This window comes from Opisthocomus hoazin, chromosome 5 (genome assembly GCF_030867145.1).
Source record: "Opisthocomus hoazin isolate bOpiHoa1 chromosome 5, bOpiHoa1.hap1, whole genome shotgun sequence".
Taxonomy (NCBI): domain Eukaryota; kingdom Metazoa; phylum Chordata; class Aves; order Opisthocomiformes; family Opisthocomidae; genus Opisthocomus; species Opisthocomus hoazin.
This window is the reverse complement of record NC_134418.1, coordinates 53,441,525-53,463,282: the sequence shown is the minus strand read 5'-3', so window position 1 is coordinate 53,463,282 and position 21,758 is coordinate 53,441,525. Positions and strand designations below refer to the sequence as shown.

At 41.0% G+C, this 21,758-nt stretch overlaps 1 protein-coding gene across 1 annotated transcript in view; it reads left to right on the top strand.

Annotated features, from left to right (window-relative positions):
* The first annotated feature begins 13,141 nt into the window (after positions 1-13,141).
* Positions 13,142-21,758, top strand: part of TECRL (trans-2,3-enoyl-CoA reductase like) — a 68,173-nt gene continuing 59,556 nt past the window's right edge. The window contains exon 1 of the mRNA XM_009942302.2: positions 13,142-13,375. Within this exon, the coding sequence (XP_009940604.1) occupies positions 13,142-13,375 (234 nt within the window). The remainder of the gene's footprint in view (positions 13,376-21,758) is intronic.

The following is a 21,758-nucleotide window of genomic DNA, read 5'->3' as shown; positions in this document are numbered from 1 at the left end:
TTTTTTCCCAAGCCTGATTTAGGTGCCTTGATTTTTTACCTTCTGTCCACTGACTATGTATGTAGAAAAGGTGCAAAAAGCAGTTTCCTGTGCTGGATGGTGTGAATAGCCATATTTTATTCATTTCTAGGCAAAAATAATCTGAATCAGACATTGACTAAACTGAAATCTCTCTAAACATTTTATCCCTTAAAATGTAACCTTTTTTTTTAGGTCTTGGAATATTTCATTTTTTAAGTGCTTCATTCAGATACTTTTAATCAAGGACACAAATATGCTGGCGTTAGTCGACCAAAACCAAATATCTTCTGGCTGCTGCGAAGAGTTTCATTTTGGTTTGTATTGTTTCTGAGCTCAGCCTCGGGGTCACTGACCACTGAGGCCCCTGAGGCCTTCAGTTTTTGGTAAGCTCCCTCTGGCCAAATGCCCAGTCCATGCTAATGTGCTTGCTGTGATTTTCAAAATTCTGCCCAGCTGGTCCTTTCCTCTGGAATAGTTTGTGATGCTCAATCTCCAGTTTTTCATAGGGGAGAAATATATAATTTAATTTGTGGGTTTCAGTAGTCTTACTAATGACTTTCTACTTGTTCTGCTGTTTTTAAGTAGTTACAGAGGCTTCACTGGCACTTTTATATTGTCCTGTATTGTTTCCATCAGCCGTTGGATTTCAGGAGGGAGAGATGTAAACTGTATTTCAGGTTCTTTGAGACAAAGCTGACAGAGCTATCGAAAATGAGGCACATGCTGCTGCTGAAGTTTTTGCCTTTTTGGGCTGCATTTTGCGAGAGCTGGGAGAGTATACCCATGTGAGAAACTATCGAGATGAAATACTTGCCTCTCTCAGTCTAAAGAGCATCAAGTAAGAAGCCATTAACTTTTGACTCAGAACTTGCCCTTTAGCGATACACAGAACATTATTAAAACAACCTTTAAGGATTTTGCTAGTGAAGATGTCTGACTACTTCTTTATCAGCATCTCAGCAGTGCTAGCTGAAGGCATGGACCTGAGGAGCTCAGGTCTCCTGATCCGACAGGTTCACGGGTCTCTGCAGCATGCCACTGGCAGCGAGTCCAGCTACAACAAGGGACCTGGTGGGCTCTGCATGTGGCATTCCTGGGGCATCTACTGTTCTTAAAAGGACCTCTCACTTTGTTTAGAAGTGTTTTAAAAAGGTGTGCTGCAGTAGTTAGTATATAATAACAAAAATGGTAAAAGCAGAACAAGCAGAAGTTATTTCATCCTTACCTTCTGGTAAGCCGTGCAAAAGCAAGATAGAAGGTTGCTGCGTTCCTGTTCTGACAGATTCTTTCTACCCTTGAGGGCTACAGCTAGCTGAAAACGGAAATGCCTTCTGGGAGAAACTTATTTTTTGGCCCTGCTCATTAAAGCTGTATTTTTATTGTGGCTGAAGAACCAAGTATTTAAATTTAAATGGATGTTAGTCTGCTAAGGGAGTGCTCTGAAAGAAATGTTTTGAGGTGGAGTCTGTGGTTCTCTCTACGTAGGCAGTCCTGTGCTTAGCTTACAACAAGCTGACACCAGTGGTCGGTCTGCCTTGCTCTACATGCTGTGAATTCAGAGAAAAGCTGTGAATTCAAATCTTCATTAGAAACCTGAGTCTCTGCAATACATCCAATTTTTTTATTACTAAAACTGTATACATCAACAGTTCACGCACGTTGCAGCTGGGTGCTTTAGTAGCTAAATCTACAAAGAAACACTGCAACAGACAGCGATCAAGTCTCTTTAGTAGCTATTGTCCGTGTCTGTTCTTGGATGTTGTGCTTTTGCATGCAAAAACAACTTTTTGAAAACAGAATGAAACTTCCAATTCCTCTATATTAACAGCAGCAACAACAAAGCAGGTTCTTTATCTGTAAAGCAACTTGCAGGCACAGCCGGTTCCTTCTGGGGCTTGATGTAATGCCAAGAGCTCTGGCTCAAAGACTGCTAAACTGGATGGACTCAGATACGGCATCTGTGGTGCCTGCACGTGGTTTGCTCTCAGGGGAAAGTTGCAGCAGAAAGCAAGCTGGAGCGGGGTCCTTCGTATGGCGGTGATGACCGCAGTTGTCTGCAGCTCTGAAGAGAGAGAACAAGGGAACAAGGGACAGAGACTGTGAAGGTACGGTGTGGCTGTCACACGTGCACAGCGAGTAGCCCTGGTCAGCTCACACCTCCCAGTCAGCAGGGTAGAGCAGTACACAAGGATTATGTCTGAGTGTATCTGCAGCAGTACATGGTTTGCCAAATGTCTGACAGCTTGAGGTGCTGGGCATATGGAAAAATAGCTGGTGGTCAGGAAAGAAAAAAACAAAGCTATTCTTCATTGCTTTTCAGACAGGACACAGGACCAACTATTTATTAAGGCTCTATAGGATGTCTAGCAACCTGGCTGATAGGGGTGGGTCCTTTCAAATGCAGACATACTCCAGCCTCCTGCTGTAAGATAGCACAGGTAATCCATGGTTTCTGGAGAGTTTCCCTATTTGTAAAAAAGAAATGAATTTATGTATGTCATCAGCTTGTGGAACTAAAGATAACTGCATCAAGTTCTGCTAGGTAACTGTGGATTTTCCCTGGTAAACTGGTAAATTTCTAGCCCTGGAAGATTGCAGATGTGATGCTGAATCTTCCTTCATTTCACCCTTATAAATGAACAGCACCTTCAGGCTTTTAGAGTACTTCCTACAGTTGGGTATAGAGGGAGAACATAATTTCTACCCAGGGTCTTTATTTTACGGCATTCTTGAAGCTGTCTGTTGATCTGAGTTGCTTTCTGCAATGGGGAGTCCTGGTGAAGCATGCTGATATCTTACCTATAATCCTCCAGCATTGCTTCCCAGACTGGTAAATGTCAGGGCTCGCCTTGTCACATCTATCTGTATCACCTCGCCCCAATAATGGCTATGGAAATTGTGGGAATGCTTTATAGAGACAGCTGTCAGCCTATGAACAGCACCAGCGTTTTGGTTTTTTTTTTAAAAGTAAAGATAATTCCGACAGCTGGATGGTTGTTGTCCTGACCTTGTTTGCAGGCTGTTCACAGTCATTCCTGACTAGGAGCTGGTAAACTGGAACTCAGACTCCAGAGGCGTTGACTGACATGCTGTTGTCATAATGTGTCAAGCAACAAGTGCTGTCTTTTGGCAGCCTGAGCTTACATATCAGTTCCTGTCAAGATTTTAAAGTCTACTGTGGCAAACGTCTGCTTTGGTTCTGCTTGTCCTCAGAGCCAAACTACTTACTGCTGAGTTGTCACATGCTAACTAATACAAGCAGCAAGCCTCTCGCCTTTCTGATTTGCTACAGGACCAGGGAAGCCTGTGCATTGCAAACTTCACACAAATTAGTGTGCTCTTCCCTGCCATCTGTGCTGTACAGCAGCAATTTTTTTACTTTGAAATGCTTCTGTGCCAGCCTTGGTGTGATAAAACAACACATGAATAAATCGGGATGTGCCAGCAACAGAGCGACAGGTGGAAAATGGTTTCTTCACTAGGAATACAAGTGTTTCACAAGAAACTACAAAAGCATTTCTGGAGCTAACGGTACCATTTTTCCTTGGAACTCGAGTTGAAAACCCTGTTCTTCTCAGCTTGTTCCAGGTTGCTGGGTGGTGTAATACGATTACGTAGATGAAATGCACACTTGTTTGTGTCTGCGGTTCTTTCTGGGGGTTAACACTGGAAGTGAGGGGAGGCCTGGAGCTCACACGGGCTCCATCCTCTTGTTTGTGGCAGGGTGCCCTGACGCTGTACTGAGATTCATCGACTTTGTGTCTGTGGGCAGCTTGTTTCCCCTACGGGTCAGTTCTGCTTTCTCCTCAGAGTATCAACCTGTGGCACAGAGTGTGAGAGCACAGGCCAGATGCTAAAAGGGACCCAGGTGCTACCGCACTCTGCTCGGAGGCAGGCGGGTCCCGGGGAGGAATTCGGAGCCCAGTGTTGGGCTACCAGGGCACCCTGTACCTTGTGCAGGGGAGGCACGTGTCTCAGCATGGGGGACTTACCTAGATCTTGTCCTTTGAAATTACGCAGGGACTCAAAAGCCTGATCTGCTGGGTATTCTCCAAGAAGAAAGAGGTAGTCAGGAGGCAGGTCTTTCTGTGCCTGGTTTCTGGAGCCTTGTCACGTTTAGGCATGAGCAAAAGGGCCAGGTTGCTCAACTAGGTTGTGAGAGAGCCACGATTCAGCGTGGCACACGTGGATGTGCCACCGGGCTCCCCACGGAGCTACGACTTACCGTGATTCTGCCAGTACCCCCCAGTCCGGCTGGATTCCCTGAGGAAAGGCAGGTTTTATTTCAGGGTATGTGGTGGCTCCAGGTGCTGTGAAGATGGCAGGTTTGATGAGGTGGCGATCTTGAACACGCGATCCTGATAAATTGGAGGTAGTAAGTCAGTGACATTTTCACCTAAAGCTGCTGCAAGCAGAACTGCCTGGCTGAGCACTGCTTCCCATGCTGGACCAGGCCTCGCAGAAAAATGATCTGATCTCAGGTGGAACTTCTTTCTGCTTCTGACGTATAAATAAAGAGTGGGTTTCTTGTAGTGCCTTAAATATGATAGATCTCCTGTACTGTTTTAAACAACACTAGTGAGGCTACCCTGGTTGCTGATGCAGCCTTGGCAGAAATAATGGTCAAAACACGCAACAGAAGGCACCACCCAGCCAAGGACAATACCCAAATTGTCACTTCTTCATCGGGGTCATTACTGAGAATGGTAGCAGTCTGGGGGCAGATGACTTCGCCGTATAGGCTGGAGACTTTAAACAGGAGAAAGAACTAGAAAAAAATAAGAGTATTTCAATCTGATGAGCATGCTTGCCTTTGTTTTTTCATTTTGCTGCATGGAAATATTTTTCCAAACATTTTAAGCTTGAAAAAATCTGTCACTGAACAACAGTTCTAATGAAATAAATAAAATCCTCTTTTGTTCACTTGTCTTATTCAAAGTTTTCAGGAATTCTGCTGTTTCTCAAAATCATTTTGCTTTGAGAGAAAAATGTTACAAGAATATTTTTTAGTCACAAAATGAATGTAGAAAAAGACTGATCATTTTTCTTTTAGCCTAAGAATAATTTTTGGGCTGAGCCTGTATATTAAAAATGTCATACTAAATGGCAACTTTTCTGAAAACTTGAAAGTTTGTGAAAGAAGAAGGTTATGCTGACAGATATTTCAGAAACCTAATTAATGAAGCCCTGAAATGAAAAAGACTGAGAACAATTTGGCTTCTTGTATGAAAAGAAATAACACATAACATTTCAAAAGTAATGAAAGACCAATCACCCCAAGAATTTCAGACAGAAAAGGATTGTAAAACAGGAGTTATATTTCTTTTTGTCATGGTAAACTTTTTAAACATATATCTGGATAGAACTGTCTGAAAGAACACGACTGTATTTTGTGACAATTACTGAGGTTTCAGGATTTTTATACATTCTACTTAGGAAACAAAAGCTTTTGAATATTTTTGTGTTGAAATTCCTTTAGGAATCTGTAGGTGTTCTAGTCAAGGTTGTTCTTTCCTCCTACCGGTCAGAAATTATTAGAGAGACCAGATTGTTCTGAACCTCAAAATCTTTTCATCCAAATGAGTAAATCTTTTTAAGTGCCTCAGCATCAATGAAAACTGCATATTTGAACAACATTTTGTTTTTCTGAAACTATTCCAAGTGACTCCAACTTTGTCTTGCACGTAATAGTTTTGCACAAAAGAAAGATGCATTTAATCTCAGTTGTAAGAGCACGGATTTGCCTGTTCTGTACTGCTGCTGTTTCTGAAAAATGGCTTTGCCTTACTGTATTTCTTTTCATCATCCTTACTTAGTGGCTGATCGGCTTCCGATAATGTGGTTACTCGATCTTACCCTGTGAAATTACAATCCATTATCTCGTCAGGATATGTTCTTAGAGGGGGGATAAAAAAATGTTGTCAGTAATACATATACTTAGTTGAAATTAAGTGAGGACATGAAATAAGCTTACACTGCTGCAAAGCACAGGGTATCAGCACCTGTCCTTCATTAATCCACTCAGTCCTCTCTCTTTACACTGTGAAGTGGCATGATAGCATAAAGCCACAATGAAATACATGGACACTCTGTCTGTCCATGCTTTGAGGACTCTTATCCACCTGGATGCTGCCTCGTTGCTTGCTTTGCCACTGGGCACCAGTATGGGCGCTGAGATTGCCAGGAAGCCCATCACAGTGACTTTCCTCACGTAAGCAATGGCACATTAGAGCGCACAAAGCCTATTGCAAAGTGTTGAAATGAAGCCAAACATTTGGAAGCAAGTTTCTAACCTTTGTTAATAGAGGTGCCATTTTATTAGGCCGAGCTGATGATGCAGTAGGGGGACTTTAGGCCAATGTATGGAAACACTTGTTGGCACAGAAAAGGAGATGCTAAAGGGTGAGTGTAATGCTGTAGGGAAAATCCTGCAGGTAAAGGTCAGTGGAATTTTCTTTAAAAGTTGTTCTTGGACAAGTTTGGGTGACATTTATTTGTCTTCTTTCTAATACTGCATTCTAATCTTTGCCTCAAAGAAACAATGGGGTACAAAGTGTATTGTCTGTGTAAGGACTTCAACTCAAAAATCTCCCTGTCTGCCTCCAAATGCCAAGATTGACTTAAAAATCATGGACTGTGGTTTGAATAAAAAAGTATCTTTACTTCTAGACCTTTTGAGGTCAAGTTGTCAGACATTGTTGTATGTTTCTAAGGGCTACACATTTACCTAAGTGAGAAAGAATAACAAAAAATATAAGTCGAAAAAAAAGACATTTCACATAGTATTTGACATAGTCACGTACTTCCAAATGCCATGTATTTAGGGGAAAAGATCATCACATGCCTCAAATAAAGAGAGTTAATAACATCAGGAATAGCACAATTTGCACTGATTTAATTTAAATGAGAACTGAAAATTCTCAGCTGCATATCTGTAAATATGCTATTTGTTGTCAACAACACTAAAAGATTGATCTAGCAGGTCACCTGCAAATTTTCATTTGGGCCTCTTCATCATCAGGAGATTCTCCTCAGGCTTCTTCTATGCTGCAGTCCAACAGCTGTCTTTTACAATATATCCTGACTGTCATCAGATTTGAGCTCTGTATCACACTGTACTTATTTTGGTAGAGAAGTAGGCGTGTGTTTGTGTGCGACAGGGACTGGGGCTGGAGGTTTCACTTTGTACTTCTTGCAGATAGAATTACTGTGCCTCTGTTGGCTTTGCTTATTTCTCTTATGTCTCTTGTGGGTATCTGTGGGGGTTAAAATAAGTGTTGGCTTTGGATTTGATTTGCATTGTGAATTTGTGTTGCCTTTGTTGGCGTGGCGACCTGGTTCAGGAACGGCACGGCGACCAACCCCAGGCCGCTCGGGCCATCAGCTCGCAGACACCAATGTGGTGGACGGCAAATGGCGTTTATTGACGGGTAGCACAGTATTATATAGCTTAGGTTTACAGCGTCACTTCCGTCTGCTTACACCTATGGGCTAAACGCTACTGGTTATCAGGAGAGGAGGGGGGGGCCTACCTTTCCGTACAGCACGACATCTTCCGACCGCCAGGCCCTAACTATCCACAAATTTGCTTCTAATTGTCACCACCCACACCAAAGTTTAAAGTCAACATTTTCAGTTTTCAAAGCCAGAAGGATAAAGCCAGCCTAGCAGAGTGAGATTTTAAACAGTTGGCAAAACTCCATTGCTGTGATAGTGGTAACAACTTCTCTTGAAGGGACAGGGTGGGCACTAGAGGTCTCTGGGCCTTGCTTGAAAGCTGTACCTTGGACTCTCCTTTCTCACAGTCTCTGGAGGATGTGGCCTGAGGCTTGTGGCTTTTGGCTGTGTAATGTTTCCACTGGGCAGCTCACAGGGTCAGAAAGGCTGTCATCCTTTGCTGAGGAGCCCTGCCAGTATAGCTGAAGGGGATGAACAGGGGTGTATATCACTTTTGCCCTGTTCCTTAGCACTGATGAGGTCTAGTTCTGACTTCAGCGTTATTTAAAATAGCTTTAGGATTGTTTTGTGTTACAGAGTCAGTACACTTATTTTTTTTTACCATGCAGCCTTTATAAGCAGTATTTGGAAATAATGGTATCAAATTTCATGTACTATATACTGCAATCTTAGATCTACGTTCTTCATTTCCAACAACTGGGCTCACATGCTTAAATTTCTACTATGCTTCAGAAACTCATTCTAGTTGTTACTAGTATGAGATGGATAACAGAATCAAACCAAATATTTAAAAGCGTTAGCCCCCAAAATAATCTGGTAAACCTATTCCTAAACCCTCAGCCAGATGAAGCCAGGAGCCAGACAAGTTATTGTTAGTATTTTTCCAAGTGAGTACATTGTATCAGGTTCTTAAATCCTTCCTTGGACAGCTCAGTAAAAAAGAGACCAAAAGCATAGCTCCACTTCTGCCTGGCTCTGAAGACATTAAATCCAAGACTGAAACAAGGAGATGCGGAGGAGCACTGATAAGATCAAGCGCAGTACCAGGCATACGCGCTGCACAGCTACCGAGCAAGGGTGGTGCGGCCATGGTGCATGGTACGCACGCGTGAACTTACTGGTTCAGACCTCCGTTAGCAAAGGGATCTCGCTGCTTGTTTGCAACACTGTTGAGCACTTGGTCCCAGCATCTCCTTCCCGACAAAATGAATGGCTGAGTCTCCAAAAATGGGACACTGAAGTGAGTATCCGTGATCTTGGGAATCTGCTTTCCTTTAGGCTGCATGACTTGCAGTACCAAACCCTACATACTTTGGGCTCTGGACTCTTGTGTCTTGGCAGGATTGATCAGTTCTTTGGCATCACAAAGCCAGTGGGAAAGGAATAACCGTGCTTCCACCAAGCATTCAAAGCGCGTGCGATAAAAAAGCGATGTGTGAGGGGCTGCTGACAAGCATCTAGACTGATAGAGACAACCCTCTGCTGCGGACTTAACAGTCGACATTCTGCAGACTGAAAGGAGATGGCCAGTTCTCAGGGGAAGGAGGAGTACAAAACATGACCAAAGATGAAAAGGAACTTCAGAAGCGCCTTAAGGCCCCAGCTGAGATCTTGTGAAATCCCTTTGTGCCAGGCTGTCTGCAAAATGCACAGTGCAAGGGAGCCTCACACAGGGAAGGCATGTGGAATGGGAAAGGAAAAGCGGGAGAACCAGCAGCTCCCTAACACCTCACAGGAAATCGACACCATAAGCAGAAACTGAATACTAAGTCTTAGTCCCTGCCCAGTGTTTGTTACCTGTTTTGTCAAGACCTGCACAGGTTGATGCTTGTTTCAAGATACTGTATTAGAAGGGTGCAAAAAGTCCACTACAGGGTGTCGCTTTTGTTGTGAAAATATCAGCAGTTCAGCTAACCAGAAATGATGGCCCTGCTGCATGCTTTGGGGGCAGGAATTCCCTCCCTCCTGGAAAAAAGGCCTTTCAGAAGGATGGCTTAACAAAATGTCTGCCTGTCTGCAAAACAGCTCATGTCAGCCAAGCGCCAAGGGAGGAGAAGAGGTAGAGCCACAGTTGCCACAGTTTGAGAAGAGTTAAGCCTGTCCTCGTGGCTCCTGAAAAATATCGGCCCTTTATATGGCAGGAAATTCAGTGTGAGTTGAAGCTGTCAGAGATGATTTAATTCTTGCTGAGTGCTCTTTGAGTCCTCTCAGAGTCCCAGAATGAAGCTGAGTTCCGGGACTCGGTGACTGCTGGCTGCTAGCCCTGCCATAGCTCCAGGAACAGCAGCTCGTACCCATATAATGTGGATCAATAAATCTCACCATAGGACTGATCCCTTGTCCCCATGTGCTGGGACTCCCCATGTCCACTGTTGGGGACTGAGATGAGGTACATATAACTGCATTGACAGAGAAGATGTGGCTCTTGTCCAGGAATTAATGTTTCCCTTCTTTGTGCACATCTGCATAGCATGAGCTGAATTACTTCACATCAAGCCAGAATATCCAAATCCACTGATGACATTTCAAACAAGCGCAGCACTTGTCACATTAGTGGCAAAATCTCCACTGCTTTTATGCATCTCCCTTTTAGAGCTTAGGTTATCAGTGGTAAATCTATCCCTGATTATTTTTGGTAGAGTAGGTCTCACCCACCTTATATGCAAGCAGTATGTTTGCTGTAGACATGGTGCTGCAGTCTAATCCTAGACCCATGATTTAGCACGGTCAGAAAAGGGCCAGTCACCTTCTGGGAAGTCCTACTAGTTTATGTCAACAAAGTATTTGGCTCTTGTAAAGATTGTTGTTTATCAAAATATTGAAATTGCATATGATTAACTTAGATTAAAAACAATATATTTTTGTGTTTTCCTGGAATTGGTTTAGATATTCAAGTGTTCATTGGTCAGAAATAAAATTCCAATTATTTAAATGTCTGCAGTAAATCAAAAGCTCTTCCTCAGAAGCAGCAGCTCAGATGTTAGCATTTTAGATAACGTTATAAATATACCCACAGTAATGACTGCAACACCAGTTCCTTCTATACACAGAAATTAGCCATGATGATCAATATTACTCCTTATTACGTTTGAATTGAAATAAATTTAGAAATTTATTAATATATGCTATTACAGCTCACTGATTCATAGATTTTACATATAAAAGGGGATATTATATCACATTGTCTCATCTCTTGTAAAGCAGTTCATACAGTCTCCTTAAAATAGTCTGTTCAAATAAGTGTATCTCACACTTGGAATTTAGGCCCTGTGTGTTCTGTGGTCTTTACCTGGCTGTTTTTAGCAAGCCCCTTACAGTTAGCCAATAATTTGTCACTCTCCATGTTCTGACTAGCTTATACCAAAATTTCTGTTTGCTATATTGACTTCACCAAGGTGGTGGTTCCTTGCACAACTTTCATCTAAACTTGGAGACAGGTGTACTTTGATCAGAGTATAATCTTGTTTAGCTTTAATAAAGTTTTTCTTTACATGCTGACTTGTTTTGCATCAATGGCAAGACACTAACTGATTTCAGTATAGCCACAAGTTAATCCTTATTTGTATTCCGAGACCCATATTGTTATACCTCTGCATCCCCACACTCAGGGCTTTCCATTAACAAAGCCAGTGAAGGCATTCAAAGGTTGCATGACTGCATCAACGAGTTAACAGGGACTTTCCTCTCAGACCTTCGCTACACAGAAGTTTTTCATGTCACATGGACATAAAACTTCTTAGTTATGAGTTGGGGTTACCCTCTTTAGTGAGGACAACTGGCTAAAGAATCATAAATAAATTAGACTGGGTCTTGGTATTGCAAGTATTTTGTCATTTCAAATGCTGAGTCCTGTTACCACTGAGCTCAGACCTGTTCACAAGTTCAGCCCCTGCTAATTCGCTGTTTCCTTCTCTTACGTCTTTTCCATATGTCTATAAGCAGGACTTGCATTACATCTTGATTCTTCAGAACTTAAGCACATACACAACTTGGTGTAACGTGGATTATTCCATCAACAGTAACTAGACAACTCATACATGTGAAGAGAAGCATATCTGTGAATATTGTCAGGAGAGGAGCTTTAGTTTGGAAACTGCCTTCCTTGGGGGTCCCCCTCACTCTCATTTTTAACTCTTGCAACAACTCATCAATTAGTTTCTCTGTTATTTCATAGAGCTTTTTGTCATGTGTTGCTAGACAAGATGTGGTGACCACTAAATTTTCTGTAAGTTACAGCAGAATCAAGGAAAAGAGACCTGTTCTGTTCCCACCCTCCCTCCCAGAGGGGGTGTTGGTTGTGTGGTCACTTTCGTCTTGTGGGAGGTTTTTTCACTTAAGTAACTTTCCTTAGTGTAACCAACCTATATGATTTTTGTAATAGTGATTGTAGTTTCCCTGAGGTGTTACCATGTAGAATTGCATTCAAAACATACTCTGTCTCCGCCGGAAAGAGTTGTCTGCAGAAACACGTGGTGCCCTTCTAACACTGTAATCTTAGGCAGCTCAGGGAAATTTAGGGAGAATCTCGCTATGGAAAAGTGCTACTGGTTCTATTAAAGCCTATTCAAAAGTCATTCAAGGAAAAATGAAGTTTAAACAACACTTGGGGTATCATAGAATCATAGAATCATAGAAAGTTTTGGGTCGGAAGGGACCCCTAGATGTCATCTAGTCCAACCCCCCTGTAGCGAGCAGGGACACCGCTAACTAGATCGGGTTGCTCAGAGCCCTGTCCAACCCGGTCTTGAATGTTTCCAGGGATGGGGCCTCCACTGCCTCTCTGGGAATGCCTCTCTGCCATTCCAGTGCTCTTTTAGAGAAAATTTGTTGTTTTAAGTAATCCTTATTTTTACCATTAAGGCTACTTTTGTTTTGCTGCAGACTTGTATTGTAAAAATTAATTATCAGGAAAGAATAAGAAAATAGTAAAATGATCCCAGCCCTGAATTAGTGCCTTTATGGTTATAACTTCCTTTACTTTAGCTGAGTTTCCCTGGCAGAGCTTCAGGGAAAGCTCTACCCCATTAAATAACAGAAAGTCCATAGTACTAAATACAAGTAGGTACGAGATCCACTCTATATTTGCAAGCAACCCCTAAATTTTGCTGATGAACTCCTGGTATTTTGTTAGTAAATATTTCTGGAATAGATGACATCTGACATAATTTTGTATATGCATACTAAGGGTATGCATACGTACATACACACACACATATACATACACACATACAACATATGTATACACACACACATGCCTATACATATGCATATATTTGGGCCTTTTAAACATCTGTCTCAATAAATAACAGTGAAATTTGCTGCATTCATTCCTGATTCCTCTGGGGCTCCTAAATTTCAGGATCTGACTTCTTCTAATAGGGAATCTCTAGATGTGTCGTTTCAAATGCTAGTTTAAATAAAAAGGAAAAAAAAAAAAGCAGCAGCTATACCACACATCACAATAGCAGGTTAAATATAGACATGGATTACAGAGCCATTGTTTTCACTCCTGCTAAATAAGACAGTACTCTTAAAATGGAACGCCACTTGACCTTTCACGTCTCACCAGCCTGTGATTGTATTTAACTGATGCACGGAGGAAATATTTTCCCGCTGGAACTGTCCCCTGTTGATATGACGGTCGCTACTGCTGGGTCACACCATGCACAGGAGGCAGAAACCCAGTGCTCCAGAACACAAGAGGGATCTTGCAGCTCATGGCGGAGCTCTGTCCATGTCCCACAATGACACGCGCTCTTTTTTCAACTTCTCTCAGCTTGTGCTCTCTGCTGGCCATCTCAAATCACCACCAGTGCTCAAACATTCAAAAATCACTTACTTTGAAGTGGAAATCCTTGATGTGCAAAGCAAGAAGCAGATCTGCATTGTGGACAAGGTGAGTGTATTCTTCCAGCACGCTGGGGATGTGCCTGGTTCACACGGTGCCTCTCCAGGGACTCTGTTCCCACTCTTTCGTGGTCTTATTCTGTAACAGAAATACTTTCGTTCTTTTCTCTGGGATATACTCAGAACTTCTCATTAGTCATGATCCTTGGCTGTTTTTCTCCAAGATTTTTACAAATAATGCAACACTGGTTTATTTTAGACCTCCTGGCTGCTCTGTGGACTCAAGATATGTCCTTAGGCTGTCTCTTGATGCTTAGATTACAGTGCTTATTTCAGAGCATGATACTTAAACGTCTACTTCAGAATGGATATTCAGTGTTATTACTTTTATAAAGTTTAGCATCTCTGCGATGCTGTGGGTTCTTGTTGGTATCTACATGTACTCAGCTGTGCCCTACTTATCAGATTGGGCAGGAACCTGGCAATTTTAAAACAAATTTATTTTTAAACAAAGGGTCTTGACTAAAAGAGGGTTGTTTTTTTTTTAATAATATGAATCAAAAAATAGAAACTATGGTGAAATTGTATAAGTAGGATGAGAGGACTGGGTAGGAAGGAAGTTTACTACATAATAAACAACAGCTGAAAAAAATGCTTCATAAGTATTTTCATCACAGTTTTTGCGATTCAGTGTCCCTCAGCAGAAGAGCTGGTCTCTTGCGTGCCATGAAAATGGGAATCCTAATCTATTTAGACTATTGGATTTTTCAGTAACATAGTAGAGTTTTGAGACTTACTGTTTTGCTAGGAGAAAAAAATAAACATTTCAACATTTCCCTTATCCTCACTGGCAACAGCTGGAACCGGTGGATAAGTTTGTTTCAAATGTATAATTTAATGCCTTTAAAACATGCAGAGTGGAATACTACCAGATTTCTACTGTTCTTGATCTTTTAAAGGGTGTTTTCGCAATTTGTATGCCTTGTTAAAGGTAAATGTCTCTTTTGTTCATTGTTAATGGGGCAAAATATTTTTTTAGATTGTTTTAATCTAGTCAAAACAGAAACTTATAAAATGATCAAACAAATATGATGACTATTAATACTAGTTGTAATGATACTGCTTGCATTATTTAATTTACTGAGTGATATTTATGCAGTTATTCAAAAGGGTCACCAAAATACTATACTGAATAAGGTTTCAATCCAAAAAATAGACTTAGTCTGTTTCTTATCTGAAGCTTTCCTATGGTGTCATTGAAAGAAATATAACAGAAACAGGATTAGGCAAAGAGCCACATTTCAGGAAACCTTCCATGAGGCATGGAAGAACTGTAGTCTGCTGGAACAATAGCAGACCTGTGTTTTAACCTTTATTTTGAATTTTGATGAGCCTGAACATTTTCTCACACCTTCTCCAAACCATGGAATCTGCCCTGGTAGTGGTGGAAGGAGAGTTATGAGTGGTGATTGCGAAGCTCTATCTATATAGAGGTAAAATAGACACAGAGGAGCAATAACAACTGTAAGCTGAAAGTGTCTGCTCAGGAATCTTGTTCCACTTACATGGCCATGGCCAGCAGCATGGACCTTTGTACTTTTTCTTGGGAGGGGGCACAGCACCAGGGGGTTGCTGCAAGTACAGTGCAAGGCTGCCTACAGAATTTGGGTTTTGAATGCACATTCACCTGGCTGTCTAAGTCCCTAAATTTGCTGTGATAATCCCTTCCTAAGGCAACCCTGAAAGTACAGAAGCTGAGTTCCTTACCTCTGTAAGCACTTGTTAATATCACTGAACTTCGTTTCAGTTGGTTATTAGAGGAAACAACAGGCCATTTCACTGGATTATGCATAATCTTCTGCTTAATTAATGATAGCATTGATACAGACCCAACATGACACTTCTAATGCCTGTTTTCTGTTTGTAAGATAATTATGATTATCTTAATTTCTCAGGGTTGCCTGTAATTATTACTCGTCAGGATTTATAATAGGAAAGAATAGGAACCATAGATTTTAAAATGTATGTATTTACATTGTTATTGCGTATTGTTAGTAGTTCAGACTATTATGATGCAGCAAATAGATCTGTAATATCCTCATATTAATAAATCTAAAGGGACAAAGTATGTTATAATGGCAGAGAGAAGACCCTTTTCTTTCTCCACTTAATAGAAACTCAGGCAGAGTGATCAGATGATTAATGCTATGTGGGTAAACACTAATCACTGCTTCCAGAGGGTTAGTTTTCTAGAGACTCTTTCTTATGCATATGAATCCTGTTCAGATTAGTGGGAGCTCTGTAAACTCTGGAAAATGATGATACGTCTAACTAGTTTCGGTATTTAGAAAGCAAAGATGTCTTGTGCTCAATGCAGTGTCAGGAATTTAGAAGAGGTGTGTTTGCCTCTGTGATCTCGAGCAATCAATTGACATCAATAGGATTTGGATCCAGCATAAGTAACTGTGAATTAATTCTCCATCTGTAAAATGAAAATAACATTATTCCTTTGGCTTTCTTAGCCATCTTATAGGAAGTACCAGTCACTTACACTAAGTGAACTGAACAGTTGCTATAAGGTCTTGCTTGTCTTTAAGATTGGCTTAAAGGAACAGAATAAAGACATATTTGCCTGTTTTATAAGGCTGTAAGGTACATTCACATCATACTGCAGGCTTTTCCACAGTCAGGAAAGGCAGGAAAAAAAATTGAAAGATAGTAGTGGAAGATGAACACTCCAGACATTTTGTCCCATAGTTGTAGCCTCCAGGAGCTGGGTCTTGAAGAAAAACACCTAATCTTGCAAAAGTTGAAATAAATTCACAAGGGTTGGCAACACAGGCAGTTCATTTTACACATGTGTACTTTGAACATAAAATTCTTTAAAGCAGTATAACTTCTTTTATTTAACATTGTCAGCCTGCTCTGGAGACTTTCTCTGCTATGGATGCGACATTATGCAAGTAGTTTGGTGCACATGAGCTTTTCCAGAGAGTTCCTTAAAAAATTTGAAAGAGAAATAACAGCAGCGTGAGATCTTTTTCCCCTGATTCACTCTTGGTACAGAAATTAATTCTGAGGTGAGATGTCATGGAGAAGAGACTTCAGATTTTGCGGATGGGGAGAGAAAGGAGGAAACACAATCCCGTCTCAAAATTTTTTTCAAGTTACTCTACAAAATGTCCCCAAACTGCTTCTGGCAGGACAGCAGCCACTAGACAAACGGGGGCTAACTTTCACAGTTGAAAAAGCCTTCAAAAAGGAGCTAGCAGGGAAAGTTAATTTAAACCTAGGCTACAACCCCATCCACATGTCTTTAAAAGCAGTATATAAATGCTCAGAGGAGGTATCCTGGGACTGTACTCGTGTGAGCAGAGGTGCCCACACTCTGATGTGATGGCAGCAGGGGGGCTAAAAATGCTGAAGTTTCAAGGAGGTGTACAAGCAACCTCTTGCTCTGCCCACTGCCTGCAAGAGGGCAAGGGTCCAGGTGTGCAGGTCAGTTTGAGGGACAGGCTGGGGTCCTGGGTCTTCCTTCCTTCCCCACTCCTGGGGAGGCATGCCGGTGTCTTGGGTTCTCCTTCCTTCCCCGCTGCCCGGGGAGGCATGTCAGTGTCTGCACGCACAGCATGGCTCGGCCGCACACAGAGCATCTTGCCTCACCTGAGATCCCTCCACGGCCCAGGAGAGATTTTCTCAGAAGAGAAAGGGGTTTACCCAAGCAGGCAAAGGCCTTACCAGAAGTGGTGGCTGAAAGCCACAATTAGGCAAATTTAGCCAAGAAATTTGGCCCATATTCTGACAGTCAGTCAAGGGGTGATAAGTAACAGCTGAGCATATTGTGGGTGAATCTTCAGTCTCTTCAACATGCAGATTGATACTGCATTTTTTAAGTTGTTAAGATGAGTCGTGCAAGTTTCTTGCTCAAGGTGCGAAAGAAGTATTCAGCAAAGAATAAATCTTTTCTTTGGCCAGTGTGAAACAGCAGGTGAGCCTAGATGATCGCAAGTCCCTTTTTCTTCACAATTTATTAATTTCTATGGAAGAAGTTCCTGTCTGTCTGTAAAGAGGAGAGGGCATGTAGTTAGTGATTTCTAGTTAGAAATATTTTCAGTGAAAGAGAGTCTTAAAATGTCTAAGGATATTACCTCCAAAAAGCTATAGAGAACAACAGCACATGCAAATTTCATCAAGTCTTAAAAATGAAAGAAAATAATTCCTTTTTGTATTTTTTAACAAATAATCCACATTTTTCATCATCAGCCACAACTTATGAAAAATATATAGCTACTCAAAAGCTGTTGTACTTGTACATTATTCCAAAAGCCTGATGTAGGTCAGTTTTAAAGTTATCGATGTGCAGTGATTTGATTTATAAATGCTGTTAAGGCAGCTCATAACTGTTTCTGTTATAGCATTCATTGTATAATATTTTTTTTCAAATTAAGTTGTAATAAAATGCATTTTCCCACAAACATAGTGCAACGTAATTAATTTTGCATGAGTTGCTTTTAAGGCAGAAAGTGTTATACAATATAGTTTTTACAGAATAAATCACCTTTGGGGAAACCAGCAAAGCAAGTTTTTTCCCATCAAAAGCCCCAGAGCTCAGTAGTTTCATGCTATACAATTTTGCAAGTTGAGCTATAAGCAGAGGTGCAAGATCAGGTTTTGGCTGCTAGGCAGTGGCCCTCCTTTCTGGAAAACTTCTTGAGGCTTACAGAAGTGAGCTTGCTTCCTAAGGTGTGCAGGACAGAACCTGTTTTCTTGGTGTGCTCCAAAGATGGCGGAAACTACTTTCCCGCTGTTCCTTAAACCAGCCCTCCATGCACCCAGTGCTGTCTGCCACTGAAATCTATTTGGAAAAGCCAGTTACTGATAGTCAAATGTTTGTGGTTAACAATATATACTGTAGGAACATTCAACTATGTGTTCGTGAGTGTAGACATGCCATGCCACGCCATGCCTACAGTGAAAGTCATGTGAACATTCTTATTTTTCTTAAATTAAAGGACCCTTGCATCCAGCCACTTACATATACAACTCTTATTGCCGTTAAATACTACAATGTATGTGTATTACTGCATCTTTTGCCAAAGATGAACTGGGGCTTATTCTGATTACTCCAAAAGGCTTGTCTGTCTCTGAAGGAGTTCACAAGCATTTCTGTTTGTAAAGCACCTAAAACAATAGAGTCCTTGTATCTGCACACTATGGCTTAGCATCACAATGGATTTACACTGGCATGACAACAAAATCAGATAGATGTAGCAATGGTATCTCCAGTATCAGAAATCTGTTACTCTCACCTGTGGGTTGCAGCTTTGTCACAGAAAGTGAGCAGCCAAGAATGACAGTCGTCACCAGCTCTTTTGCATAGTCATCTCTAGCAAATAAAAATAACTCCTCACATCATGGCTTTGGAGTTAGACATACCACATTCATTTTAGGTAAGCAAATACAATCATTAAAGTAGGCAATGAAACTATGCAAAGGAACTCTTTGCAGTACCAGGACATTGCATTTACATCATTGAGTTCTCATAATTTGCTTCATTCTAAGGAAGTACAGTGAAGAAGTCTAAGAAAGAGATTAATATTTTAATTGCCTTGTATAGTCTTTTTTTCCCTAAAACTTGCAATTTTAATATTTCAGTTCACAGGACTCTATATTCTTCCTTGTCAAGAATGAGCAGAACCTGTGCACTTCCACAGCAGCCTCATTTCATTCATAGGAATTTTAAGATCATCATCTTTCTCATTCACGCATTCTATCATTAGAGATGTTCTGCCTCTGATGAGAAAGATGCCCAAAGGGACTGAATAACCAGCTATGTCAAAGGAGGGGGCTTTGTTGGGAAGACCACACATTGGTGCCGAGTCCCACAAACTAGGGATTCCCACGGCAGTACGGGTGAAGGAACACAGGCACAAAACTAGCTGAATGTAGGCTCATTGCTGTGGAAGTCATCTCTTCTACTTCCTTTTGGAAGGAGGATTTCATAGTGTCTTGTGTCTTTACTGTATATTTTCATAGCATCCAGCACAATGGGGATCTGGTCCCTGCTGGGAGGCACAGCAAGAAAATACATTACATTTACAAACTTGTTATAAAGTCTATGAATTTTCTTACCCATAAGAACTGAATTTTATGCCTAACCCCCAGTGCTGGAGGTGATGACAATGGTGTTTTCTTCCTCAGTTATTAGTTACACTTGGTAAAGTAGGTAAACATATTCAAATTCTGTTGAAGCAATGCATTGCACTAATTTCTTCCTGCTCTACTAGAAATTCACATAATTTTAAAGTCAGTACAGCTACAGATAATTTCAGATGAAAAGAGGAAACTAGACATATTAATTTCTGCTTGCTCTTTGCTGTCACCACTCTTGTTTCAATACGTCTTTTTAAATAGAATACCTGGAGAAAAGGCCTTTGATTTATCTAGAAGAGAGAGACTGGGGAGGGGAAAAGCTGGTAACTTTAGGGCACTTAGCATTTGTAATGGGATAATTTAAAGAATTACAGAAGCCACTGCAGAAGACTGATACTTCAGCTGATTCTAATTTTCAAAGCTTAGACGTGCCTTTAAATGACAGGTTTTATACATCTCTTATTTTAGACAGAAAAGTCAGAGCCTGGGGGGAAGAAAGAAACAGTGAAAAGAAAGAGTGAAATATAACAAATGATCCAAAAAATTTGAGCTTGATTCAAAGTTCAGCGAAAACAAGAGAATGAATTCTAGAGACACAAGTGATGCTCTAGCTCTCCATGAACATAAGCCAATCTGGCCAACAGTAAGAGCCATCTACGAGAGCAGTGAATATTGCCAGCAGTGTATCTGTAGAGACAGACTCCCAGCCAGTGTGAAAATGTCCTCTTTCCTAACAAAATTATGACATTTTATCCCAGCTGCACATTTGCCTTATTATATCAAACATAATTCACAGAGTATTGTAAATTATGAACATACTGGAGTAATGTAAAACCATAGGGAGCTGTAGGTCTTTTATTAATTTGATAGTTAATCAGCACAACTCATGATGGAAATTTAGGTGTATAAAGGCATCTCATATAGGCATTATTGCAGCATTAATATACTCCTGCCCATGATTTATTGGTCCATCAGAACATGGTTCAGGTTCTTTCTAAAATCAGACCTGTGATTCTTCACAATGTACCTGAAGCAAATAGTAATGGATCTACAAATATCTTAAAGTATTTATTAATGCTATCATTATAACATATCTGCCTAAGTTTAAACAATTTTGGATTTTAAAAAGTCCTTGAAATGCAGGCTTTCCTTTTTTAATATATACAGCTGTTGTATTACAAGAAAACAAATTTTCCAGTCAGAGAATCTGTACCAGAAGTATATCAAGCATCTCTTCGTTGCACTCGGGATGGTGAAAAGTACTTAGGTTTCTAATTAACCTGATGATGTCTAATTTTTCTCATCTATCATCCTTGTTTCCCATTCCTTTCTGCTTCTCAGCTTCATACTTCCCCTGATGGACCACAGAGGGCTTGCTGCCTCTCTGTCTTCCCCTGCCTGCTCTCCCCAGTGTAACTTTGGACCTCCTGGCCAAGTTTAAATACATCCAAAAGAGGGGGGAAAAAAAAAAAAAAAAAGGCTCAAAAGATTACTTAGTTCCTCGTTGAGTAGTGGCAGCTGGAGGCTGGGTAGCACAGTGTTTCAGAGCAGGGAGCACAAGCAGAGTGCAGCCTTCCCCTCTGCCGTACGCCAGTAGCCGGCTGCCAGCTCAACGTGCACGTTCTCACTGGGCATTCAGCAAGTGCATGGCAGCAAAACAGCCCCGGTTTCTTGCCCAGTGGAAATGTCATAGGAGACAGGGAAGGGATAAGGGACAGCTGGAAAAGGCTTTGAGGTCCTCCTTAAGTAAGGCTTTATTAGCCCTGCTACTCATAGAATCACTTGGTTTGCCAATACACATTCTGTGAATTATCTTTTGAATTGGTTGATCTCATTCTTGCTTTTTGTTTTCATACAGACCCCCAAATAGTTTGTGACCATCCTATGCTAAGTACTGGTTGAGTTTCTTGGCTGCCCTACTTGACTTTAAATGTTAGCCGTCTACATAGGTATAAAAAAAGCAGACGTAAACTTCTACAGCCATTTGATAGAAAAAGGAAGACAAATTCAGAGAAATTTCACAGCTAAACTGTATGCTTAATCTGTGCTAGGACTGGCAATCAAGATCCAAACAAAACCCTAAATGTCACCTTCTTCCTGAGAAGAATTGGTCAAAGTTAGCAGTTGTGGTTTTTTGGGGGGTTGTTTTGGGTTTTTTTATTTGTTTTGTTTTGTTTTGTTTTGGTTTGGTTTTTTTTCAGTGCATACCCCAAATGTTTTCTTTGCAAATTACAGTGAAAAAAAATGAGTCTTGAATTTTTTCTGAGGTAGAATTTGGG